Source organism: Anomaloglossus baeobatrachus, chromosome 10 (assembly GCF_048569485.1).
Source record: "Anomaloglossus baeobatrachus isolate aAnoBae1 chromosome 10, aAnoBae1.hap1, whole genome shotgun sequence".
NCBI classification, from domain to species: Eukaryota; Metazoa; Chordata; class Amphibia; order Anura; family Aromobatidae; genus Anomaloglossus; species Anomaloglossus baeobatrachus.
In genome coordinates, this window is record NC_134362.1 from 76,815,645 (window position 1) to 76,838,523 (window position 22,879).

Here is a 22,879-nt window from a genome sequence, read left to right on the forward strand (position 1 = left end):
CAATTGTAAAGTTGAACGAAATTTATTGCTTATTTTAAACTTTTTTTAAAAAATAAATAACTGAAAATTGGGGCGTGCAATATTATTTGTCCCCTTTACTTTCAGTGCAGCAAACTCACTCCAGAAGTTCATTGAGGATCTCTGAATGATCCAATGTTGTCCTAAATGACTGATGATAAATATTAGCCACCTGTGTGTAATCAAGTCTCCGAATAAATGCACCTGCTTTGTGATAGTCTCAGTGTTCTGTTTAAAGCACAGAGAGCATCATGAAGACCAAGGAACACAGCAGGCATGACCGTGATACTATTGTGGAGAAGTTTAAAGCCGGATTTGGTTACAAAAAGATTTCCAAAACTTTAAACATCCCAAGGAGCACTGTGCAAGCGATCGTATTGAAATGGAAGGACTATCATACCACTGTAAATCCACCAAGACCATCCAAACTTTCATCTCAAACAAGGAGAAGACTGATCAGAGATGCAGCCAAGAGGCCCATGATCACTCTGGATGAACTGCAAAGCTCTATAGTTGAGGTGGGAGAGTCTGTCCATAGGAGAACAATCAGTCGTACACTGCACAAATCTGGCCTTTATGGAAGAGTGGCAAGGAGAAAGCCATTTCTCAAAGATATCCATAAAAAGTGTTGTTTAAAGTTTGCCACAAGCCACCTGGGAGACACACCAAACATGTGGAAGAAGGTGCTCTGGTCAGATGAAACCAAAATCGAACTTTTTGGGCAAAATGCCAAACTATATGTTTGGTGTAAAAGCAATACAGCTCATCACCCTGAACACACCATCCCCACTGTCAAACATGGTGGTGGCAGCATCATGGTTTGGGCCTGCTTTTCTGTAGCAGTGACAGGGAAGATGGTTAAAATTGATGGGAAGATGGATGGAGCCAAATACAGGACCATTCTTGAAGAAAACCTGTTGGAGTCTGCAAAAGACCTGAGACTGGGACGGAGATTTGTCTTTCAACAAGACAATGATCCCAAACATAAAGAAAAATTTACAATGGAATAGTTAACAAATAAACGTATCTAGGTGTTAAGCCCCCGTCACATTTAACGACTTTCCAGCGGTTCCGACAACGATACGACCTGGTAAGGATCGTTGGTAAGTCGCTACGTGGTCGCTGGTGAGATGTCAAACAGTCAGATCTTCCAAACGATGCAGTAACGATACAGCAACCATAGCGACCTGTATAACGATCTCGGTGGTCGTTGGGACCCGTACATGGCTGTACATGTCTGAAATCTGAGTCGTCAATGAGATCGTTGGTAAGGCGTCAAACACACCAATACACTGGGCAGGACCTCGACGATCAAAAAATGGTCCAGGCCACTCTGACACGACCAGCGATCTCACATCAGGGGCTTGGCCGCTGCTATGTGTCAAACGTAGTGAGATCGCTGGCGAGGTGGTTGTTGCGTCATAGAATCTGTGACTCAGCAGCGATCTCGCTATGTGTGAAGGTACCTTTAGAATGGCCAAGTCAAAGTCCAGACCTGAATCCAATTGAGAATTTGTGAAAAGAGCTGAAAACTGCTGTTCACAAACGCTCTCCATCCAACCTCAGTCAGCTCCAGCTATTTGCAAAGGAAGAATGGGCAAGAATTTCAGTCACTCGATGTGCAAAACTGATAGAGACATACCCCAAGTGACTTCCAGCTGTAATCGCAGCAAAAGATGGCGCTACAAAGTATTGACTTAAAGGGGACAAATAATATTGCACGCCCCAATTTTCAGTTATTTATTTTTTAAAAAAAGTTTAAAATAAGCAATAAATTTCGTTCAACTTCACAATTGTGTCCCACTTGTTGATGATTCTTCACCATAACATTAACATTTTTATCTTTATGTTTGAAGCCTGAAATGGGGGAAAAGGATGAAAAATTCAAGGGAGACGAATACTGTTGCAAGGCACTGTAATGAGGTGATGTGTGTGAGGGAGGGGCTATTACTCTGTGCAGTGTGGTGGGGTGCTGATAACATGTATGTAATATGGTTATTTGTGTGGGGGGGGGAGGATATTACACTGTGCAGTGTGGGGGCCTGAAACATGTAATGAGTTGATGTGTGTGGGGGAGGAGGGCTATTACACTGTGTAGTGTGGGGGCCTGATAACATGTATGTAATGAGGTGATGTGTGTGGGGGAGGGGGGCTATTACACTGTGTAGTGTGGGGGCCTGATAACATGTATGTAATGAGGTGATGTGTGTGGGGGAGGGAGGCTATTACACTGTGTAGTGTGGGGGCCTGATAACATGTATGTAGTAAGGTGATGTGTGTGGGGGAGCGGGGCTATTACTCTGTGCAGTGTGGGGGCCCGATAACATGTATGTAATGAGGTGATGTGTGGGGGGGAAGGGGGCTATTACACTGTGCACTGTTATGGTCTGTACTGTGTGTTGCACTGTATACTTAGTCTTTGCTGCTGGTGGGTGTTATATTGTCAGGGAGGGTATTTTTAATTAATGTACATTTAGAAAAGTTTTATTCAAATATTAAATTAAAAAGATATACATTAAACAGGAAAGACAAATTTGGTTATCGATCACCCCTGTAATCTGAGAGGTCCAGCATCAGTCGCCCATCATACTCTGTATAGATGTTGGGGAGTTATGGACCCATCATACTGTGTATAGCAAAGCTGTGGGGAGTGGGGACATCATACTGTGTATGGCCTGCGACACCCATCCGTGCCGCCAGGATGTGTTTGCCATTTTTTATACGTACCGGCGGCACGGAGACACATACAGCAATGCTACCCTATTGTAGCAGGCACGCACACATAAAACCACACGGAACGTGTGTCCGTGTGCGTTTGTACATGTGTGCGTTTTTCTACACGCTGACATGTCAGTGTTTTCTCCGGCAGCACGGGTGTCACACTGCCCGCACCCGTACCACACGGGTGTAGTGTGGATGCGGTCCCGTGTGACACGCGGCCGGAGAAAACACACGTGTCAGTGAAAAAAAAAAACCTTAACTTACCCTGCCCTCCTGTCTCTGCCACTGCTGCCACTTGCTGCCGACCGCCGCTCATTATTCTCATTTAATATTCACTTCACTGCGGCCGGCAGCAGCAGCAGCGGGGAGACGGCAGGACCGGAGACCGAAGATCAGCATCACGGACAGCAGGAAGGACCACATGAGTATGCAAATTACCGGTTCTCCGTATGTTATCACGGATAGCATGCGGAGAACACACGTGGCCCGCACGTACCAGAGACACGTACTTACCTGCATGCAACACGCAGGGGAAATACGTGTCTCTCGGCACGTGCGTGATTTTCACGTGAGCGTGTCGGAGGCCTATACTGGATTTGTGGTCCCATCATACTGCGTGTAGGGAAGCTGTGGGCCTATTATACTGTGTATAGAGGAGCTGTGGGCCTATCATAATAGGTGCAGGGGAGCTGTGGGCCTATCATACGGTGTGTAGGGGAGCTGTGGGCCCATCATACGGTGTGTAGGGGAGCTGTGGGCCCATCATACGGTGTGTAGGGGAGCTGTGGGCCCATCATGTGGTGTAGTGGAGCTGTGGGCCCATCATACGGTGTGTAGGGGAGCTGTGGGCCCATCATACGGTGTGTAGGGGAGCTGTGGGCCCATCATGCGGTGTAGGGGAGCTGTGGGCCCATCAGGCCTGTGTTCAGGGGAGCTGTTGGCCCATCAGGCCTGTGTTCAGGGGAGCTGTGGGCCCATCAGGCCTGTGTTCAGGGGAGCTGTGGGCTCATCAGACAGTGTGTAGGGGAGCTGTACTTGGGAGACTCAGGAGCAGGGGTGTAACGATCGCAGTTGCAGGGGTTGCCACTGCGGCCGAACCGGGGCTTCAAAAGGCCCGTTCTGGACCTCAGCACTTGGTTCTGCTGGATGTGAACCACGCCCAGCTGAAATGTGTTGCAGCACTGAGCCCAGTTTGGACCCTGCGCTGAAAACTGCGGCGGAACACGGTCACTGTGTCGCGGGCGGAGGAGGGGACGCCGCGCTCTCCCTTCTGCTGCTCGGGTCCGGCTGGCACTTGCGGCCTGCTGCCGCCGCTGCTCGGTGGCTCGAGCGATGGGCCGGATCCCGGGGACTCGAGCGGCGCTCCTCGCCCATGAGTGAAAAGGGGGTTGTTTGGGTGTGGGGATTGTTTATTGTCCGTGACGCCACCCACGGTTGTGGTGATTTGTTGGCACCACCGCTGCTCTGTATGGGGATCCCGGGAAGGATGGTATGGAGCAGCCAGTTGTTGTGTTGCCCCTCCGTGGGTAGGGGTTGGTGATCCCGGGGCCCAGTGATGAGGTGGGAGATGCAGGGCTTGGTGGGCGCAGGGACGCGGGGGCAGCGCTGTGCCTTGCGGCACTGTGGTACTCACTCAGCCTGAGACGTTGACACAGTTTTTTGGTAAACCACACGGCTGGAAAGACGGTTCCCACGGACGGCTGCACTTGCTCTCCCAGTAGGTGACGGTGATGTCCCTTTGTCCTGCACCTAATGTTTCTTTGTTGGTAGTGATGGGTTCCCACCGGTAACCCGCTCCCCGGCTTGGATATGGGCCGGAGGAGCCCTACTTTGCCCGCAGGCGCTGGCCCTGAGAGACTGGTGCCCTGGCGGTGGCGGTGTCTCTCCGTTACGGTCGGACTGTTGCCTTCAATCGGGAGTTGGTTGTTTGGAGACAGACATCCCCTTCACTGACGGATTTGGCAAATTATGGCGACTCCTAGCCTTGCCGGGGTCCGAGAGGCCCCTGCCCTGGTGCTGACTGTTCTTCGTATACTGCTCCAGACCGCCGGGCCACTACCCGTCCGCGGTCCTTCCAGCAACCTCCGAGCAGTCCCCCTCCAGACTGTCACCGCCTCTGTCCTGCACACAGCTGGACTAACTTCAGGCTTTTCTACTCTCACTTTTACTCCTTTTCTTCTTTGCTCCACTACTACTTCACTTTTACTTCACTTAGCTCCTCTACCACTCCACTGTTTACTCCTTCTTGTCCAAACCCTATCTGTCTGGTTCCTCCCGCCTCCAGGGCTGTGTACTCCTCGGTGGGCAGAGCCAACCGCCTGGCCCACCCCCTGGTGTGAACACCAGCCCCTGGAGGAAGGCAACAAGGATTTTAGTAGCTTTGGTGTTCCTAACTGGGATATAGGGTGTGGTGGTGTGATGACCTGTGACCCCTGGCTTGCCCAGGGCGTCACAACTGCAGCCGGCTCTGGGAATAACACATGTCCCGGCTACTTAAAAAATGCATATTCACTTCTCTCTCCACCCATAATCCCGCCAACCTCTTTCCACTGAAGCCGGTGCTGAGAGGTGGGCGGGGTTATGGGCGGGGAGAACAGTAATAGCAGCGCAGTGATGACCCGGCCTCGGCTTTGTGTATCTGCTGGGCTATTGTCTGCTGCTATTAAAGAGAGCGATTTCATTGCTCTCCTGCCCATCTGGAAATCAGTGGATTCCCCACTGGGCCACTGACAGCCTCTCCTCCAGTATACAGCACAGATGCTGTATGCTCCATATAAGTTCCGCCCCTCCCGTCCATCAGAAGAGGGGACAAAGCTGATCATTGCCTCCTCATCAGCAAAGCCAGCCCCTACCACAGGAGTAAGCCCCGCCTACCGGGAGTATGCCCCTCCCACTGCCTGTACAGTGAGTGCTGCAGAAATATGAGAGACTTCTGAGGAGAGCGTATCCCTCCCTCCTGCATGTCATCGCTCTGTAGTCGGAAGGAGGGGGAGGTTTCAGAGGACATAATGCGACCAGAAGTGAGTACTGGAGCTCCCTGAATGATTTCTCTAGCCTCACTATCCTCTTCTATCCTTCTATTTGCCCCTCACAGCTGCACTCTCCTCCCCCTCCCCCACTGTCCTGTAGCTGATGATGCCTCATTGCTGTCAGACATCCAACTTTCATATTTCTTTGTATATTTAGTGTGTTTAAAAATGCAGACATATACAGTATATAACATAAACATAACAAATATAGTGTGTATGTCTGCATTTGTGTGAAGACGTGACTGTGTACATCCGACAATTTAATGATAAAATTCAGACATTAAAAAGCATAAATAATACTAAAAGCACAAACAAATCCACTTAAGGCCCTGTGCACACGCTGCGGTTTTTGCCACGGTTTTGCTGCAAGAATTGCTGCAGAAAATGTTCATAACCTTGCCGCAGTTCTTCCCCAGCAAAACCTATGGTAAAAAAAAAGGTGTGCACACTGCGTTTTTTTCACCTACAGGTTTTGCTGCAGAATTTCTGCAGTAAAAAAAATGAGCATGTCACTTCTTTTCTGCAGGTACCTGCGGTTTTTGCCATAGATAATGGTAAAAAACTACAGGGACCAACCCGCGGTAAAACCGCATGAGGATTTCGGGGCATTTTTTGCCACAGGTCCGGAATTCTTTCACAGGGTGTAGAATTTTCTTAAGAAAATTCCATTTTCTAGTGCGCACAGGGTCTAAAAATGGAAAAACTTGTGTACCATTAAAAAAACAGCTACCATTTTTATATGCAAAATGAATAAATCTATAGTGTTATTCTTAGCACAAATATGTACATAAAAAAAGGTGAATGGGGCCATATACAAAGATGAGAACATAAACTAGGATGGGGGAGAAAGATACAAGCATGGGATGGGAAAACTGGATGCTGAGGGAATAAGGCCCCTTTCACACTGCGTTTTGCCTTACGTTCAGTGGTCCCGTCGGGGAATCCATCCAAACTGCCCCTCCCCCACCCCGCAAAATGTGTTTCGGACGCATGCGCCGACGGGGCCATTGATTGTAATAGAGCACACTACGTTAGCGTGTTCTCTGTTTTGTACCATTTTTGCACATATACGTTTTCTGCAGATGGACACCCAATTGTAGTCGTGTGCACCATTACAGTCAATGGCTCTGTCGGCGCTTGCATCCGAAACACGTTTTGCAGGGTGGTGGAGGGGTGGTTCGGATGGATACCCTAACGGGACCACTGAACGTAAGGCTATGGCTCTTTCCCTCGGGACCCAGCTTCTGCATGCTTTGCTACACATTTGTCCCTGAATCCCACTTTCCCATGCTCTACTAAACAACTTTCCCTCAACACCCAGCTTTCCCATGTTCTATAACACATCTTTCCCTCAGCATACAGCTTTCCCATGCTCTGCTATACATTTTTCTTTCAGTCCCAGCTTTCCTATGCTCTGATATCAAGGGCAAGCTGGGTGCTGAGGTAAAGATGTACAGCAGAGCATCGGAAAACTGGATGCTGAGGTAAAGATGCATAGCAGAACATCGGAAAGCTGGGTGCTGACGGAAAGATGTATAGCAGAGCATGGGAAAGCTGGATGCTGAAGGAAAGAGGGATATCAGAGCATGGGAAAACTGGGTGCTGAGGAAAATATATATAGAAGACCATGGGAAGGCAGGGTGCTGAGGGAAAGATCCGAGTATCAGCATAATTATCCTGTACTCCGAGCTGGGGGGAAGTAAGAGGAAACGGGGGGGGGGAGGCTGGTCCAAATTTTGCACCTGGGTCCATTGAACTCTAGTTACGCTACTGCTCAGGAGACATTGTTAAATGTTAAGTCTTAAGTGAAAAAGCATTATTGTTACAGGGGCGCTCAGGGTATTGTGACTGTTAAAGGTGCACTGGGGGCATTATTACTTTCTAGGTGCAAAATGTGGACACTTTTCTAGGGCACTTGCAAGGGCAATAATATTTTCCAGGGGGCCAATTTTACCATCTAGAGAGTACAAAGGAGGCAATATTACTATCAGCAGCAGTGGCTCAGTATTGGGGATGAGGAGTTTGTGCAGGTCGGATATAGACGAGGACAGTGCTGGAAATGTGAGAAGTCAGATGTGTCTTTGTTGTAATCTCTGCAGACAAGCCCTGGCTGGAGAAGTCATGTCGGTCTGGGCCAGATGGAAAAGATGAGAAAAGTGAAAGGGTCCATCAGAAAAAACATTAGCTGTAAGTCACTATCTGTAATTATACAGTTATCTCTTAGACCTCCAACACACTTCCGTGAAACACGTGCATGTTTGGTCTGTTTCCGTATATACCGGAGATACGGACAAACGTGCACCAAAGTTATGCTATGTTTGAGGTCACACGTGCGTTATTCCATATGGTCCGTGTGTCCGTGTCCGTGATACGTATGTGTTTCCGTTTTGCATGGAAGCATGTCCGTTTTCTGCACGGAACACGCAAACACGGACCCAATGGAAGTCTATGGGTCTGTGAGCACACGTACGTAACACGGATGCATCTCCGTATGCTCCGTGTACGTTTTGTGCTTTTTTCTAGTGAGGTAGGTCATTTTTTCTTGTGTATGTTGGTCAATCTCCCTCAGTCCGTCGGTCGGTCTCTCTGTCTTGTCTGTCCCTCTCTCTCTGTCCATGTCGGTCAGTCTCCCCCCTCTCTCATACTCACCGTTCCCCGATCACCGGTGCGACGCTGCACAGCTGTTAAAAAAACTCCGGCGGCTTTTACTATTTTGAAAAAGCCAGCCGCTCATTAACCAATCTCGTATTCCCTGCTTTCCCCGCCCACCGGCGCCTATGATTGGTTGCAGTGAGACACGCTCCCACGCTGAGTGACAGCTGTCTCACTGCAACCAATCACAGCCGCCGTTGGGCGTGTCAATATCAAGCAGAAAAATAAATAAATAATTAATTTTAAAAAACCACGTGTGGTTCCCCTCATTTTGATACCAGCCAGGGTAAAGTCAAACAGCTGAAGGCTGGTATTCTCAGGATGGGGAGCCCCACATTATGGGGAGCCCCCCAGCCTAACAATATCAGCCAGCAGGCGCCCAGAATAGCCGCATCCATTAGATGCGACAGTTCTGGGACTGTACCCGGCTCTTCCCGATTTGCCCTGGTGCATTGGCAATCGGGGTAATAAGGAGTTAATGGCAGCAGCCCATAGCTGCCACTAAGTCCAAGATTAATCATGTCAGGCGTCTCCCTGAGATACCTTCCATGATTAATCTGTAAGTTACAGTAAATAAACACATACACCCGAAGAAATCCTTTATTTGGAATAATAAACACTAGCAAATACCCTTGTTCACCACTTTATTAAGCCCAAAAAAGCCATCTATGTCTGGCATAATCCACGGAGGTCCCGCGTCGCTTCCAGCTCTGCTACATGAAGGTGACAGGAGCAGCAGAAGAACCCCGCCGCTCCTGCTAGATCCACTGATGTCACTCAGGTTACTCGCGGCCACCGCTGGATCCTCCAACTGTGACTGCAAATTGCCCGAGTGACAGCGATGAAGTCACAGGTGAGTTGCGGTCACGGGTGGAGGATTCAGCTAGCCACGGGTAACCTGAGTGACAGCAGCGCTAATCGCGCTGATCACTTCAGTCACTCAGGGGATTAGCGGTCACCGGTGAGTCCTTCACGGGTGACCGCTAATCAGTACGCGACACAGACAGAGCCGCGGTATGACAATGAAGTCGGTTGAAGTTCACCCGAGTTCATTCTCATCGCGCGTCGCTGTCTGCTGTCAGCGGGTATGTATCAATGACATTGTGCATCACACACGGAACATTTCACACAGACAACACACGGACATGTCACTTACGTATCTCACGCACACACGGACATTCAACACGCACACACGGCTAGCATATGCAATACACACGGATGTCACACGTACCATAAAAACGGACTTAAAAACGGAAAACAGACCTTAAAAACGGACCGTATGACATGTGCGTTCTTTTCACAGATGTGTGTTGGAGGCCTTACATGTACTGCAGACTGGTATTTCCCACTATATGATCACCATATGGTGGTAATATTGCTGTTAGCCTTTGTGTAGATATATTTTCAGTAACAGTGCGGTCATGTGCTTGCGGTCATGTGCTGAGTTGCCTGTATACCCACTGTTAAGGTGCACTACCATAGTTGTTACCTGGTTAGGGTTCCATTCAGATGTTTTGACCCCCCCCACCCCCAAACTGAACCACTGGCTATGCCTCTGGGTTGGGTTATTCCTTTATTGTTTATGCATTGGTTGTCAAGTCCAATATATGTAGAATCATTGAATGGTAGGGTTAGAAGGGACCTCAAGGGCCATTGGGTCCAACCCCCTGCGAGTGCTGGATTTCCTAAATCATCCCAGCTATATGGTTATTTAGCTTCCACTTGAAGACTTCCCTTGATGGAGAGCTCACTACCTTCTGTAGTAGCCTGTTCCACTCTCTGAATGCCCTCCCTACCTTCTGTAGTAGCCTGTTCCACTCTCTGACTGCCCTCACTACCTCCCATGGTAGCCTGTTCCACTTTCTGACTGCCCTCACTACCTCCCGTGGTAGCCTTTTCCACTCTGATTGCCCTCACTGTCAGAAAGATTTTCCTAATGTCTAATCTGAATCTCCTCCCTTTTAGTTTCATCCCATTGCTTCTTGTACTTCCTTGTGATAATGAGAATTGGGTAATTCCCTCTGCACTGTGACCACCTTTTAGATATTTGTAGACCGCTGTTAAGTCTCCTCTTCTCTTTTGCAAACTAAATATTCCTAGTTCCTTTAGCTGGTCTTCATATGACCTGGTTTGAAGACTTTCTACCATCTTGGTTGCTCTTCTCTGGACTTGCTCCAATATATCGATGTCTTTCTTGAATCGGAGTGACGACACAGTATTCCAGTTGAGGTCTGATCAGGGCAGCGCATAGGGCAGACCTGGGCAAGGGGCGGCCCGCGGGCCACATCCGGCCCGCCTACTCTCTGTGACCGGCCCGCCTGGCTCAGGGCGTCCTTGCTGGCCGGTCACTGATGAGGGCAATCTGACCTGATGTCCGGAGCTCCAGGCTCCGGGAGGCCCGTGGTCAGATTGCCCTCATCACACGCTGCGTGCCGGGTAGGAAACAGAGGACAGATCCTGCAGCTCCGCACAGTCAGTGCAGACAGCGGAACACAGGAATCTCTCCTCTGTTCCCTGCGGCAGCTTTTCTCTGTGACACACGCGCGCCCTGATATCGTCAGTACGGCGCGCGTGTGTCATTTGAAAAGTTCCCGCCCGGCAGCAGAAGACGCTGCAGCAGCCGGGGCCGCACGGAGAGAAGCAGTGGCTCCTAGGAATACAGCGTCGGTGCAGCCTGGGCATGTGAAAGAGAAGCTGCTCAGCGGGGGGAACGTACGGAGGTGCCTGAGGAGGGGACAATAAGAAGACAGGTGAGTGGTTACTAGTAACCTGCGGGGCAATGAAGGGGGGGTTAACTGTTGACAAATATTTGGGGTGTAGTGGTTTAGTATACGGGAATGTAGTTTTACAGGTGTGGTATATGGGGGGGTGTAGTGGTATACTATATAGTGGTGTAGTGGTGTAGTATAATACAGGTGTATATAGGGGTGTAGTGGTGTAGTATAATACAGGTGTAAATAGGGGTGTAGTGGTGTAGTATAATACAGGTGTATATAGTGGTGTAGGGGTGTAGTATAATACAGGTGTAAATAGGGGTGTAGTGGTGTAGTATAATACAGGTGTAAATAGGGGTGTAGTATAATACAGGTGTATATAGGGGTGTAGTGGTGTAGTATAATGCAGGTGTATATAGTGGTGTAGTGGTGTAGTATAATACAGGTGTAAATAGGGGTGTAGTGGTGTAGTATAATACAGGTGTAAATAGGGGTGTAGTGGTGTAGTATAATACAGATGTATATAGTGGTGTAGTGGTGTAGTATAATACAGGTGTAAATAGGGGTGTAGTGGTGTAGTATAATACAGGTGTAAATAGGGGTGTAGTGGTGTAGTATAATACAGGTGTTTATATAGGGGTGTAGTATAATACAGGTGTATATAGTGGTGTAGTGGTGTAATATAATACAGGTGTATATAGTGGTGTAGTGGTGTAGTATAATACAGGTGTAAATAGGGGTGTAGTGGTGTAGTATAATACAGGTGTAAATAGGGGTGTAGTGGTGTAGTATAATACAGGTGTAAATAGGGGTGTAGTGGTGTAGTATAATACAGGTGTATATAGGGGTATAGTATAATACTACACCCCTATATACACCTGTATTATACTTTCCCTATATACACCTGTATTATACTACACCACTACACTCCTATATACACCTGTATTATACTACACCCCTATATACACCTGTATAATACAGGTGTATATAGGGGTGTAGTGCTGTAGTATAATACAGGTGTAGTATATAGGAGTGTAGTATAATAGTGATGTTGTATAATAGTATATAGTGGTGTAGTATAATATTATTATTATTATTATTATTTATTATTATAGCGCCATTTATTCCATGGCGCTTTACAAGTGAAAGAGGGTATACGTACAACAATCATTAACAGTACAAGACAGACTGGTATAGGAGGAGAGAGGACCCTGCCCGCGAGGGCTCACAGTCTACAGGGTAATACAGGTGTATATAGGGTGTAGTGGTATAGTATAATACAAGTGTAGTATATAGGGGTGTAGTGATGTAGGTTATCACTGGTGTAGTATATAGTGATGTAGTATATTACAGGTGTATATAGGGGTGTAGTGCTGTAGTATATTACAGGTGTATATAGGGGTGTAGTGATGTAATATATAGTGGTTTAGTATATAGAGGTGTAGTTTATTACAGGTGTAGTGTATAGGGATGTATATTACAGGTGTATTTTGTGGCGGGTGTAGTGATGTAGTATATGGGGATTGTGTGTGCATGTATGTATACATTGTGTGTATGTGTATATATATTATATACATACACAGTATGTATGCGTGTGTATATATATATATATATATATATAGTAGAACCGAGTTAATTATATTAGTCCGGCCCTCTAAAACCATCCCAACTTCTCATGCGGCCCCATGGGAAAATTAATTGCCCACCCCTGGCATAGGGGAATAATGACTTCTCTTGATCTAGAGTCAATGCTTGTCTTGATTCATGCCAGAATTTTGTAGGCCTTTTTAGCTGCAGCTCCTCATTGTTGGTTCATGTTGAATCTGGGATCTACTATTATGACCAAGTCATTTTCCCAGGTGCAACTCACCCTCCCATCCGCTCAGTGGTAGCTATTCCGTCTCTACTTCCTGCCATATCTGTCTGTGTCCATACCACTGGGGCCAGCTGTCACAGCACTGTGTCTCCCTGAGTCGCACCTGGTTTCTACCTGCAGCCAAATCCACCCTCACCATCAAAGCTCAAGTGAAAACCTAGTGTGCGCCATAGTCAAGCCCCTCAGGTGTACTGTGTGTTGCGGCCCAGTGGATCCACTACCCTCTTGCACCCGTGAGCATTACAGTATGCTCAATAGGTTCTTGTTACTGGGCAGTATTCTTCTCGTGGCAAAGTGACAGCACGCTCTCTCTCATCAGCTGTGATGAAAAGTGATGAGCTGGCAAGAGAGTGCACTGTCAGTGTGTATTTTAAGGAGAGAACAGACCACCCCCAATAGTGACTTCCTGAAGTGGCACTGATCATTGCTTTTCCGGCACACTGAGTAGTCATCTTACAATACACATTGACAGGTCACTCTTTTACTGCACTGTTATTGTGTACGGAGAAAAAAAATGAATAGTGTCAAAGCTCCTACTGAGCAGACATCAAAATTAGCAACCGATGCATGTTCAGTAGAGCAGAGACTAATCCTGCTCTTGAAATAGAGGTCTCTGATGACGCTTCATTTCAGTGAAGGGGCATCCAAGGATGCACATTCAGCTGATATGTATTGTATCTGAGAAACCTGCCATGTCCCAGCACCTCAATATACACCACAAACCAATTAGATGCCGTGCCAGTTACAGGCAGCGCAAAGCAGTGATGTCATGTGTTAAATAGCAGGCACGCCAAAGTCAGCTGCCAGTCTCTGTGCTGGCTAAAGAGGAGGAAAACGCACATCATGTGAGTGGGGGAAGGTGAGAAGAATGTTTGTTTTTTAATGCGTAGAGAAAGAGAACTGTGGCAGGATAGGGAACAATATTACAGGATAGGCCCAGGAAAGGAGACATTATTAATGGAATTGGACTGGATGCTGACATTGTTATGGGAAGGGACTTTAGAGATGAGCAAACCTGAGGTTCGAGGGTTTGGGTTTGGAAACACGATTCAGGTTCAAGATTTGAGTGAGTGATGAGTACGAACCAATCAAGCGAGCAGTGCTGTGCTGTGCTTGGATATATATATCTTTGTTTTATTAACAAACATGAGCCGAACAAACACTGCATGCGGCTCACACAGGGCTGAGACTTTCTCATTCCCAAGCACAGAGCTGGTCACTTGAGTGGTTCATACTTTTCACTTGCTCGAACCCGAACCTTGTTTTGTTTTTTTTGGGAAGTTGGTTTCCAAACCAGAACCTTGAACCTCAGGTTCGCTCATCTCTACTCAGGATCGAGGACATTATACAAGAAAGGGGCCCTGGATGGGTGACATGTAAAGTTTTAAATCCTATAAAGACTTACAAGGCCTATACAGTGTGTGAATAGGACTTGCGCCGCCAAGAACAATGGCAGCCTATAATTGTTGAATGATCTATTACAGATCTTTTGATGTGTTAAGTGCGGTCTTCCAGTGTAAAACAGGCTATTAAACGACCGCCGATAGGTACATATTTGGCAATGTATACCTACCTACCTTTTAGAATTTTTATGTAAACAAGGCAGCAAATGCAGCAAGGGCAGGGTGATTCCCATCTAATGCATCACTCCTTCATATATGCCCCTCTAGAACCACCCCACTATGATTGATTGATGTCTGTCCAGCCCTGCTGATAACAGTGACAGAGCTCTCTTCCAAGACAAGACATCAGTGTGAGAATCTAAAATATGATCCTTTGTCTTCAGTGTGCACTAGTTTAGTATGTTTTCTTGCACTTGGGATGATACACTCCAACCATGTTATCTTTCAGGTAGTGTAAATACAGAACAGACAGCCTTCACCTTTCATCCATTAATGATCAACCTATTGTTTGTCCTTCACCACCTTTGAATCTCTCTCATTAGCTTATCTTTACCCTTTACTTCCATTTCACAATGATTTCTTTCTGATCCGGTAACCAGGGATTTACATCAGGAATGAGTTCATGTATAATTGTTGGGTTTTAAATCCAAAACGTAAAGCAAATAACCCGTCATTTGTTCCTCCCTCTCCAGTCTTTTTCCATCCTATACCTTCCCAGTAGAAACGTCAATAGAAGGTCTTCAACTGCTTTCTCTCCTGGAAAATGGAAACCAAGGAAGATATTTCTACCCAACATCTTAAGGAGCCTCTATCTGTTTACGTTGATGACAATGAATCTCTGAAAGTAGAAATGGTTCCTCTGAAAAACACCACCATTCAAGCTGACTCCACCATGGTGACCATAATATCTGATCAACCTCCTGTAAAAGATCACATCATCTGGTCCATACTTAACACTTTCTATATGAACTTCTGCTGCCTTGGACTTATTGCACTTATCTTTTCTGTTAAGGTGAGTGTGAGACTATTTTTTTCATATAAACAAGTTGCCAAAATGATAAAGTGAATGAAAGTCTGGATTAATAACTACATTTTCATTCTTATATATGAGCAGCACAGACTGGGGCACATTGGCTTTGTAGAACCATCCAGGTGCTGTTAGGTCATGCTGGGATTTGTAGTTATAGCGAAGCAAATAATGGAAGCATAACAACCAATATTGGCTCTAATTTTTTTGTGCTAATCTAGTTAGGGAGGGTTTGCATCATTTGTCCTTAGACCATAGCCCCTGTATCAAGGGGTCACACCAATAAATCTATATTACCACAAAAGACCATATGGGACGGTGTATAACCTTAAAATTTCATTTTTATTCTATCAAATATCAAAAATCATTTAACAACCATATGTATGTATCAACGATGGAGTCATCAGAAATATCACACTGGACATGTCATTATGCCAAAGTTATCACAGTAATAACCAGCTCCCTAATCACATAACCAATATCTAGCCCAATAACAGTTATAATCATTCTATGCAATATTATATAGGATATGTGATGTCGGCAAAATTTGCCCCCACTGGGTGCTCCCACTAGAGCAATGTTTAAGGCTGTGTGCACACGTTGCGTTTTTTACCGCGGAAACGCTGCGTTTAGAACCGCAGCGTTTCAGTGGCAAATTGCATGCTTTCAGCTTTCCCAGCAAAGTGTATGAGAAAGCCGAAAAATCAGTGCACACGCTGCTTTTCTAAACGCAGCGTTTTGGATGCCAAAAATCGGTGCGGAAAGAAAAGCAGCATGTCACTTCTTTTGTGCGGTGTAGCTGCGTTCTCTCCCCCATTGAGTCAATGGTGTGGGTCAGAACGCAGCTACACCGCAGTGAGCTGCTTTTTTGTTGCGGTCCGCGGCCTTTGTCGGCACGCCAGAACGCAGGCATTTACCTGGAAGTGAGGTCAAGAGGTTTCCTGTTGACCTCACTTCCTGGCAAAGTCCAGGAAAGCCCCCGGTGTCGCCAAAGTGCCCGCCCCGACCCCCGACCCCCCTCCCGAAAATCCAACATGGCCGCGCGCACAGTAGCGCACCGGCCGCCCTGCTCCTATGATTTCTGTCGCATGTGCAATAACACATGCGACAGAAAAATGCCCCCCAGGCCCTGCCCGGTCACCCCCTATTCCCCCCGGTATTCCCCCTTACCTGTCCGGTCGCAGCGCTGATCCCCCGCGGCCCCCTCCTCCTTCACAGTGCACGCTGGCCGGTCACATGAGCAGAGCAGCTGACAGCCAGCACTGTGTTCAGTGTGAGCTGTGCTGGCTGCTCGGCAATCTGCAGCTGTGACCCGGGGAGAGTGGGTGCAGATTTTTGGCACCCACTCTCCTCAAATGGAGGGTCTGCCCTCCTAGAAAATGGGGGATACGTTCCCTGAACGTGCCCCCATATTCTAGAAGGTCCAGAGGCGACGTGGGACGTCCATATGGATTTCTGCGGACCCATTTTTTTAAAATTTTTTGAATAAATTGGAGAACAAGGGAATGATTTGGGGAGTGTTTTTTCTAATAAAATTTTTTTTGTCATTTTTTTTTGCTTTTGTTTACTGTCAATTAGTTATGTCGGGTATCTAATAGACGCCGTGACATCACTAATTGCTGGGCTTGATGCCAGGTGACATTACACATCTGGTATCAACCCCATTTATTACCCCGTTTGCCAACGCACCAGGGCGCGGGATGAGTTGGGGCGAAGCGCCAGGATTGGCGCATCTAATGGATGCGCCACTTCTGGGGCGGCTGTGGCCTGCTATTTTTAGGCTGGGAAGAGTCCAATAACCATGGCTCTTCCCACCCTGAGAATACCAGACCCCAGCTGTCAGCGTCACCTTGGCTGGTGATCTAATTTGGGGGGACCCCACGTTATTTTTTTTTTAATTCTTTATTTATAAATAAAAAAAAAAAGCCTGGGGAGCCCTCCAAATTGATCACCAGCCAAGATGAAGCTGCCAGCTGTGGTTTGCAGGCTACAGCTGTCTGCTTTACCCTGACTGGCTATCAAAAATAGGGGGGACCCCACGCCATTTTTTTTCATTGGTTTTTTTTTTATTGGATAAATACTAAGCTAGGCACCCTTTAGTGCCACATGAAAGGTACTAAAGGTGCCAGCTTAGAATATGCAGGCGGGGGTGGGACGTTATATATATTTGACATCCATTCATCCATTGACGCTTTTTAGGTTGTGTGCCCACAATCAGGGTTTGCAGCGTTATGGGCGCTGAGTGTTTTCCCTGCGTCCATAACGCTGCGTTGTGCAGTAGAAGCACAGTGGAAGGATTTTTAGAAATCCCATGCCCACTGTGCTTCTTTTCTCCGCAGCATAAACTGACTGGTGGCGCAGCTTCCCGAGCCTCAGCATGTCAATTTATGCTGCGGAGATGAGTGTGCTCTGCAGGTAGCATAGAGCTAAAGTCCACAGCATCCTGAACCCAAATCGTGGGCATGGGCAGCTGCGTTCTCCCGTGGACAACACTCACATCTCTGCAGGAAGGCTGACACTGTGTACTAGACGCCGTGTCGCTGGATCATGGCCACATAGCCTTAGGCCTCTTTCACACGTCAGTGATTCTGGTACGTTTGTGCTTTTTTTTTTAAACGTACCAGAATCACTGACATACGCAGACGCATTGTAATGAATGGGTCTGCTCACACGTCAGTGATTTTTCACTGCATGTGTCTCCGTGCGGCGTACCCGCGTGTGCGTGATTGCCGCACGGAGACATGTCCATTTTTTTCTGGCATCACTGATGTTCCACGGACCACGCAGTGGTGTGGTACATGAAACACGTGCCAGAAAAAATGTGCTTTCTTCGTCGCTCCATTGGGAGACCCAGACGATTGGGTGTATAGCACTGCCTCCGGAGGCCACACAAAGCAATTACACTTAAAAGTGTAAGGCCCCTCCCCTTCTGGCTATACACCCCCAGTGGGATCACTGGCTCACCAGTTTTTCGGCTTTGTGCGAAGGAGGTCAGACATCCACGCATAGCTCCACTGTTTAGTCAGCAGTAGCTGCTGACTATATCGGATGGAAGAAAAGAGGGCCCATATGGGGCCCCCAGCATGCTCCCTTCTCACCCCACTGGTGGTTTGTAAGGTTGAGGTACCTATTGCTGGTACGGCGGCTGGAGCCCACATGCTGTTTTCCTTCCCCATCCCCCTGAGGGGCTCTGAGGAAGTGGGATCTTACCGGCCCCAAAGCCCTGAGGCCGGGCTCCATCCACAGACCCATTGAACCTGCTGGATGTGGAGCGGGAGTGCCGTTCAGGGACATGGCCCTGCACCATTCAGGTACTCTGTGTCCCCGTACACACAGGCACAGCACACTCCAGACTTGCTGGGTGTGCTAGTGCGCCGGGGACAGTAAAGGGTTACAGTCACTGCAGCCTAGCTGAGTGACTTTATTTATTGGGAACTACCGCGCCGGACGCTCCGGGAGCGGCGGCGCGGCTGGGACTTGTAGTGCGCCGGGGACTTAGCGCCGACCGCGCTTTTACGGCGGCGGCGCTCATAAATCCAGTCCCCGGCTTTTGCGGCCTAGCTCAGCTTCGTTCCCGCCCCCACCCTGTCAATCAGGGTAGGGGAGAGACGCTGTACAGTCAGCAGCGCCGAGGGCTGGAGCCTTATTTACATGCTCCAGCCCTCTCACTAGACACTGTGGGACGCCGGTTTCCCGCTCTGACTTGGGGCACGCCCACGGCCCGCCCCTACTCACACGAGCTGGAGAAGGACGCCGGCAGCCATTCCTGCAGCCCGAGCTGAGAGAACGGACTCTGGGCAACCAACAGGAATAGGGCGACCACACACCCGCTTATAGGCGGGCGGTAAGCGGCACCTGGGGTGCTGACACTAAATACCGCAGTTTGTCTATTTGTATTTAAGTACACTGCATAGGTCGCTATTTCGGGCTATATGCCCTCTTAGATGGCGACACATCAGCAGCAGGAAAGCATGGGTGCTACGGCACAGGCTTTCTATGCTGCTTGTATTGCACGTACTGAAGTGTTCATGTGTATTTATGCTTGTATGCTATACACTGCACTGTACGGTCACTAGTCTTGGCTATATTCGCCATAGAATGGCTAGACTACAGCAGCAGAAAAGCAAGGGTGCTGAGGCACAGGTTTTTTTCTATGCTGCTTGTATTGCAGGTGTTGCAGTGTTCATTTGTACTTATGCTTGTATGCTATACATTGCACTGTATGGTCGCTATTCTGGGCTATATTCCCCTAGATGGCTAGTCTACAGCAGCAGAAAAACAGGCTTTCTATGCTGCTTGTATTGCATGTGCTGCAGTGTTCATTTGTACTTTATGCTTGTATGATATACATTGCACTGTACGGTCGCCATTCTTGGCTCTATAAGTCGGCAGCAGCATATAAGCAACACAGGCTTTCGATGCTGTTTTTGCTGCATGTGATACTGTTCCACGGCACTGCTCCCCATTGGGTGCAATGCTCCCCTGTAGCACTTGGTCAGCCGGGGTCTCTACTTGACGTGGCCAAAAGAACCACCTCTCAACCCTGTCCAAGGACAGGGACGGAGTTGCAATGGGATAGAGACTTGCAGTCCGGACAGGCCATGGGCAATCTGGATCATTGCTCCCTGGCCACCCTCACTTGGATTAAAAATCGGTGCTCCGGGGGGGTCCCAGGAGGCTCTCTGTATGATGAGGTAGACGTAGCTCATCAGGACTTTGATCCTGACACCGCTCTCACTCCGGATACACCGGATGGTGACGCCATAAGGAATGATCCTATAGCGTCCATCAATGGAATGTTGGATCTTTTCTCCCTCAGCTCCCCCAGCGGAGGAGTCAGCTTCACAGCAGGAGAAGTCCCATTTCAAGCTCAAACGTATATTGAGTATTGTTCTGGCCACGCTGACTGCAGAGAAGCAGTCCAGGAACACCACGCTTCCCAGATAAGCGTTTTCTCCAAACGTATTAAGGATACACGTTATCACTTTCCCCCTGACGTGGTCAGGCGTTGGACCCAGGGTCCAAAGGTGGATTCTCCAATCTCCAGGCTTGCGGCTAGAGCCATAGTTGCAGTGGAGATGGGACTTCACTTACAGATGCCATTGACAGACAGATGGACTCTGGTTGAAATCTGTCTGTGAGGCTATCGGCGTGTCGGTTGCTCCGGCATTCACAGCCGTATGGGCACCCTAAGCTTTTCAGCTGTTCTTGCGCAGCTGGTCTTGAGCACAAGTACATCTGTGCCGCAGGGGCGTCCGTAACCTCGCAATGTCTGCATTGCGACTTACCCTATTAATGCTGTCCTGGAAGGACAGCCGAGGTTTCGGTCCTTCCCAGGCTCGGGCAGGTCCCAATTGTCCTCGTCCAAAAGGGCTGAAAAGCCTCAGAGGGGCTCAGCTGCCGGCCGGGCTCAATCACGCCCAAGGAAGGCAGCCGGAGGAACCGCTACCAAGGCGGTCTCCTCATGACTCTCAGCTCTCTCATCTTTCCGCATCCGCGGTTGATGGCAGACTCGCTCGCCTTTGGCGACATTTAGCTGCCACAGGTCACAGACCGGTGGGTGAGGGACAGTGTGCCCACGTGCACAGGACAGAGTTCTGTTCTCGTCCTCCGACTCGATTCTTCAGAACGTCCCCACCTCCCCACCGAGCAGATGCTCTTCTGCAGGCAGAAGGAGTGGTAATCCCGGTTCCTCTTCAGGAACAAGACACGGTTTTCCTCCAATCTGGTTGTGGTGCCAAACAAGGATGGCTCTTTCCGTTCCGTTCTGGACCTAAAACTGCTCAACAAGCACGTGGAGGCCAGGCGGTTCCGGATGATACCCTCCGCTCCGTCATTGCCTCAATGTCTCAAGGAAATTTCCTAGCATCAATAGACATCTAAGATGCTTATCTCCACGTGCCGATTGCTACAGAGCACCAATGTTTTTCTACATTTCGTGATAGGAAACGACCAGCTTCAGTTCGTAGCTCTGCCATTCGGGCTGGCGACAGCCCCACGGGTGTTCGCCAAGGTCATGACGGCAGTGGTAGCAGTCTTGCACTCACAGGGACACTCTGTGATCCCTTACTTGGACGATATACTTGTCAAGGCACCCTCTCAAGAGGCATGCCAACTCAGCCTGAATGTTGCGCTGGAGACTCTCCAGACGTTCGGGTGGATCATCAACTTCTCAAAGTCAAACCTGTCACGACCCAATCACTAACGTATCTTGGCATGGAGTTTCATACCCTCTCAGCGGTAGTGAAGCTTCCGCTGGACAAGCAGCGGTCACTACAGACTGGGGTGCAGACTCTCCTTCAAGGTCAGTCGCACTTCTTAAGACGCCTCATGCACTTCCTCGGGAAGATAGTGGCGGCAATGGAGGCGGTTCCGTTTGCGCAGTTTCATCTGCGTTCACTTCAATGGGACATTCTCCGCCAATGAGACGGGAAGTCAACATCCCTGTACAGGAAAGTATCCCTTTCACAGACGGCAAGGACTCTCTGCAATGGTGGCTTCTTCCCACCTCATTATCACAGGGAAGATCCTTCCTACCACCGTCTTGGGCGGTGGTCACGACAGACGCGAGTCTGTCAGGGTGGGGAGCGTTTTTCTCCACCACAGGGCTCAGGGTCCGTGGACTCAGCAGGAGTCCACCCTTCAGATCAATGTTCTGGTAATCAGAGCAGTGTATCTTGCCCTACTAGCCTTCCAGCAGTGGCTGGAAAGAAAGCAGATCCGAATTCAATCGGACAACTCCACAGCGGTGGCATACATCAATCACCAAGGGGGGACACGCAGTCGGCAAGCCTTCCAGGAAGTCCGGCGGATTCTGATGTGGGTGGATGCCACGGCCTCCACCATATCCGCAGTTCACATCCCCGGCGTAGAAGACTGGGAGGCAGACTTCTTCAGTCGCCAGGGCATGGACGCAGGGGAATGGTCCCTTCACCCGGACGTGTTTTCAGGAAATCTGTCGCCGCTGGGGAAGGCCGGACGTCGACCTAATGGCGTCCCGGCACAACAACAAGGTCCCAACCTTCATGGCACGGTCTCGCGATCAAAGAGCGCTGGCGGCAGACGCCCTAGCGCAAGATTGGTCGCAGTTCCGGCTCCCTTATGTGTTTCCACCTCTGGCACCCTTGCCCAGAGTGCTACGCAAGATCAGATCCGATTGCAGCCGCGTCATACTCGTCGCCCCAGACTGGCCGAGGAGGGCGTGGTATCCGGATCTGTGGCAGCTCACGGTCGGCCAACCGTGGGCACTACCAGACCGACCAGACTTACTGTCCCAAGGGCCGTTTTTCCATCGGAATTCTGCGGCCCTGAACCTGACTGTGTGGCCATTGAGTCCTGGATCCTAGCGTCTTCAGGATTATTCCACGGGGTCGTTGCCACCATGAGACAGGCTAGGAAGCCCACGTCCGCTAAGAACCACAGAACGTGGAGGATATTCT

At 48.9% G+C, this 22,879-nt stretch overlaps 1 protein-coding gene across 1 annotated transcript in view; it reads left to right on the forward strand.

Moving 5' to 3' along the window:
* The window catches only part of LOC142255014 (dispanin subfamily A member 2b-like), a 41,656-nt gene that overhangs the window by 6,600 nt on the left and 12,177 nt on the right, over positions 1-22,879 (forward strand). Inside the window, exon 2 of the mRNA XM_075326441.1 lies at positions 15,106-15,425. Coding sequence (XP_075182556.1) covers positions 15,177-15,425 — 249 coding nt within the window. The 5' untranslated portion in view covers positions 15,106-15,176. The remainder of the gene's footprint in view (positions 1-15,105; positions 15,426-22,879) is intronic.